The sequence below is a fragment of the Triticum dicoccoides genome, chromosome 2B (genome assembly GCF_002162155.2).
Source record: "Triticum dicoccoides isolate Atlit2015 ecotype Zavitan chromosome 2B, WEW_v2.0, whole genome shotgun sequence".
NCBI classification, from domain to species: Eukaryota; Viridiplantae; Streptophyta; class Magnoliopsida; order Poales; family Poaceae; genus Triticum; species Triticum dicoccoides.
Window position 1 is genome coordinate 784,973,805 of NC_041383.1, and position 4,688 is coordinate 784,978,492.

Consider the following 4,688-nt stretch of genomic DNA (forward strand, 5'->3'; position numbering starts at 1 on the left):
CTGCCGTCGTTGGCATTTCTTTCTTCTTCTTTGTTCTTTTTCTTTCATTTGGGCTTGTTGTGCTTCTCGCCCGAGCACTCCTCCGTATCGGTGTTGGTTGCTTTGTAATACAAAGCGGGGGGAAACCCTTTTTTGGTAAATTGTTTCAAAACATTTTATTCCTTGAATTGTGCGTCCAAATCAAGAACTATTTTCACCATTGAGTTTCTTGTGTTCATATCCTCAAAATTAGATCCCATGAAAAGAGCTGTAAAAGATTGGAAAGTGAAAAAAATCAGAAAAAATATAAAAACCGGGAAAAGGGAAAAAACAATACAGGAAACCAAAAAAGAATGGAACAAAGAACGATCCAATAATAACAGAGGTAGGAAAAAACCAAAATCGGGACAACACAAATGTGCTTTTTTACTTTTTAGCGGAAGCACACATGAGCTTTTCCCTTTTCAGAAATCACATGCATGCGAAAAGCACACTTGTTGTTCACCACGAAGCAAAAATCATGGCAGCCTTCAGAGGCAGTACATGGCATGTTGGGACGCTCCCCATGCTACCAGCTAAAGAAGTTGGAAGGGGTGGGGGGGGCTAGGAATCGAACCGATGACCTCCCACGTCAAACATCGTTCGTACAACCACTGAGCTACTGAGCAGGATCAGTTAACAAGTAACTCTTTCGTTCTTTATTCTTTCTTTCTCTGTTTTCTCTTTTTTCTTTGTCCTTTTTTCCATTTTCGTTTTCTGTTTTTCTATTTTTACTAATTCCAGGTTTCCTCCCTCATTGATTTTCATGCGTTTTATTTTCTTACATGCGTAAACTTTTTCCAAATCGATGATGCTTTTTTAGACTTTGAAGAAATTTTGTTTTCCAGATCAATGAACTTTTTTTAGTGAACTATTTTTAACAATTGATGATTTTTTTTCAAATTCGATGAACTTTTTCCAGTTTGATGATTTTTTTTTTCAAATTTGATGAACTTTCTTTAAATTTGAACTACTTTTTTTTAAAACTCAATGAACTTTTCCTGAAATTCGATGAACATATTTTCTAATTTGTGAACTTTTTTCCAAATCGATGAACGTTTTTCAAATTCTATGATCTTTTAAAAAAATTGGTGAACTTATTTATAGCTTCGGTGAACTTTTTTTCAAACCGATGAACTCTTTCAATTTCGCTGAACTTTTTTGATATTCGATGAACTTCTTTTTTCAAATTTTGTGATCTTTTAAAAAGTTGGTGAACTTATTTATAGCTTCGGTGAACTTTTTTGAAAACCAATGAACTTTTTCAAATTCGGTGAACTTTTTTCGAAAATCAACGTACTTCTTTTCAAATTCTATTAGGGTTTTTTTCTAAAATCGATGAACTTTTTCACATTTTGTGAACTTTTTTCAAAATTGGTGAATTGTTTTTCTAATAGATGAACTTTCCTTATCAAATTGGATGATCTTTTTCAAGAAACGATGAACTTTTCCAATTCGTGAACTTTTTTCAAAATTTGATAAACGTTTTTTCATATAAAACATAAAAAATGCAAGGTTTATTGCGTAATAAATAACGCGGCTTCAATAGTTCTTTAAGTGTTCGTGTTCGTTTTAGTCACAGCGATCTGCGGGCTGAAGTGGTTAGCTGAACCATCTTTCAAAGATATACCTGAGTTCGAGTCGTCATACATTTGTCGTTTCTAAAATTACAAATGTATGACGACAAATGGATCTACAGCAAAACGATAAATTACAAAAAAAAATCTGAAAAATATGTTTCTAAAATATTTGCACAATTCAAAAAACGTTCACAAATTGAAGAATTGATTGTGATTCCAAAAATTGCTCGTAAATTTGCAAAAACATTCATGAATCCGAAATTATTCACAAATTTGTGAAATATCCAAATTAATATGTAACTCTGGTCGAGCAGAGTTAGATTAGATAGGAGGGCCAAGAAATTTAAAGTCATGTTTTTTATATTGGTATAAATATTTTGTAACTCTATTTGACGCATTGACATGTCAATCAAATCCCACGTTACAACACCCTTACTTTCATGACTCTCCTTCATGTTACAATAGTATATGGTGGACTGATTTTTCCAAGTCTTCCATTGGGTACAATATAAGGATCACTATCTTCAACCCTTCTTTTTATAATGATCACTTCCTTAGTCATGGACTATGTATGATTTATTTACATTGTTTGTCTCTGCGATGTGCATTGCCCTAGCTATTGGATATAATCTTGTAGGCATGGGGAAACCAATACAAGGTAAATAAATTCCCTAGCTATTGGATATAATCTTTGCTATTCTATGAAAAAGAGTCTTTATTACATTGGAATACGGTTTTATCTTGTGGCGCATCATCATCTAGTAAAGAAAACATTGGAATACGGTTTTATCCACAAGCCAAAGCCAAGAGAATATACCACCCTCTGGCTACGTATAATCTTACAGAGATATTATTACATTATTGCAGGATAAAGCCTCCCATATAACTCATCAGTGTAGCGAGCGACCACTTGACGAATCATCAGACATCTCCTTCACCGGAAGGAATCTTGGCATAGGCGTCACAAGGCACCGCCTCCTTGCTCTCCATGGCTTCGTAGTAGAACACCGTGGCTGCCGCCAGATAGACCAGCTGCAGCGCAGCGAACACAAAAGCATACCCAGCGAGCACGCACAGCCCCGCCGCCATGCTCCTCCTCGAGTACACAAGAGCAGCCCGGTACACCGGAGCCACGACGGTGGGCAGGAGGTACGCCAGGACTACCAACAGGAGGCCCTCCTTCCTCCTCACCCGCGTCATGAGCCGCCACGCCTGCCTGAGCGCGCGCACGCCGCGGCGCTCCCCGTCGACCACCGACGCGGCGACGCTCACCAGCGCGAGGACGGCGAAGCATAGCTCGGCGAGGAGCGTGAGGAGGAAGACGAGGCCCTGAACAGAGAGAACACCCCAGCGGCGGCCAAGCATCATCACGGTGGTTGTACGCATGGCGACCAGCACGGCCGTCCACGCCAGGTCGAGCGCGGTGACCACGGCGAAGGTGATAGCAGGGCCCTTCAGGGTGTTCCCCTTGCAGATCACCTTGCGGACGAGCTCGGCGAGCGAGTGGCGGTCGCTGGAGTAGGTTGTGGAGGCCGCGAAGAAGGCGAGGACCTTCTTGACGAAGCCAAGCGCCAGCATGAGGATCACTTGGGCGATGGAGATGAGCATGATCTTTATGGCGCCCTCTTCGAGCTTGGCGCACTCCGCACAGGAGATGCCGGTGTTCCTCATCTCGATGAGATAGATGGACCTGGCCATGTCGTCTGCGAGAGGCTGGATGAACACGACATGGACTGAGCGGACAAGGAAGGTGGCGACGGCCAACACGAGGAACACGGGCGTGAAGAGCTTAGGGTTTCGCGTGGGGAGGGTCAGGGCTTCCTTTAGGAAAGTAAAGCATGAGCTTGGGGTTTTGGCAGCCATGGCCAGTTGTTGAAGCTTCTTCAAGGTGTGGGAAGAAAGGATTGTGAATCGACTAGATAATGCGGTGGAGGTTTATATAGTTGAGGGGAAACCGCTGACGTGTGCTCAGCAGTTAGTGGAGAAATTAGAAACCTAGGGCACGTTGTTGTACCCAATGGAAAACTTGGAAAAATCAGTCCACCATATACTATTGTAAGATGAAGTGTCATCAAAGTAATTAAGGGTGTTGTAATCTGGGATTTGATTAGTCCAACAACTCTAGAATTATGTTGAATATCTAAAAATTTGTCTTAGTGTTCCTAATTAAACATTTCATCCTTTAATAACACCGTAATGATTAAGATATACATCTTCAACCTTTTTTCTAATAAAGATTATTTCCTTAGTCATGAACCATGTATGATTTGTGTACATTATTTGTCTCTGCGACGTGCATTGCCCGCCTACCTTTGCTATTCTATGAAAAAGAGAGTCTTCTAGAAATTGGATATATGCTAGTAGTCATGGGGAAAGCGATACAAGGGATGACCTCTACGTTAGGCAAGAGGACTTCTAAGTCAATCAAGACCACTTCCACGACATGATCTATGTAGACTGCATCATTATCAGTAGTGGTGGAGATAAGAATTTGCCACGGCCTTTAAAAAAAGAATTTGCCACGGCCTTAAAAAAAAGAATTTGCCAAAGGTTGTGTTAAGAAAATGCGATATCACACGTGTAATACAAAGTTTATAGCAACATAATAACAATGTAAATAGCTTAATAAGGTGTCACAACATTGTAGTTCACTAAATATGGCAGATATGCACAAAAAAATACAATACAAATAGTTGGCAAGAGAAGTAGTCTTATATGAGTAAAAGATAACATGTGTAGAAAGTTATAACACTAGCTACTTATACACATTCACGTTGCCATGAAAGCATCAACTATACTTCTGAAAATAGAGCTCCCCCATTGAAAGTCACTAAGCAATGGCTCAATAGATCACCACCCGTACTATTTCTCAACTTATTATTCACTAGGCTCATTTCCTGGAACTCTTTCAAGGCTCTCAATGGACATCGTTAAGATCAATACCTATTTGATAAGTAAATACACGAAATCATAAAGCACACGATTTTGTGTCGACAAGCTTAATAGAGAGCTCACTAGAATTTTTAAGGAATTTGCACCTATAATCTTTTCTCATACCATCAACAGAGTTGGCAAGTTGGAATTCAAATC

The 4,688-nt window shown here is 39.9% G+C and overlaps 1 protein-coding gene across 1 annotated transcript; it reads right to left on the reverse strand.

The window, feature by feature from the left end:
• Window positions 1–2,295: 2,295 nt before the first annotated feature.
• Window positions 2,296–3,487, reverse strand: LOC119366298. Its single transcript, XM_037632004.1, has one exon. The coding sequence runs from the start codon at window positions 3,459–3,461 to the stop codon at window positions 2,520–2,522; it is 942 nt and encodes a 313-aa protein (XP_037487901.1). The 5' UTR covers window positions 3,462–3,487; the 3' UTR covers window positions 2,296–2,519.
• Between the last annotated feature and the right edge of the window lie 1,201 nt (window positions 3,488–4,688).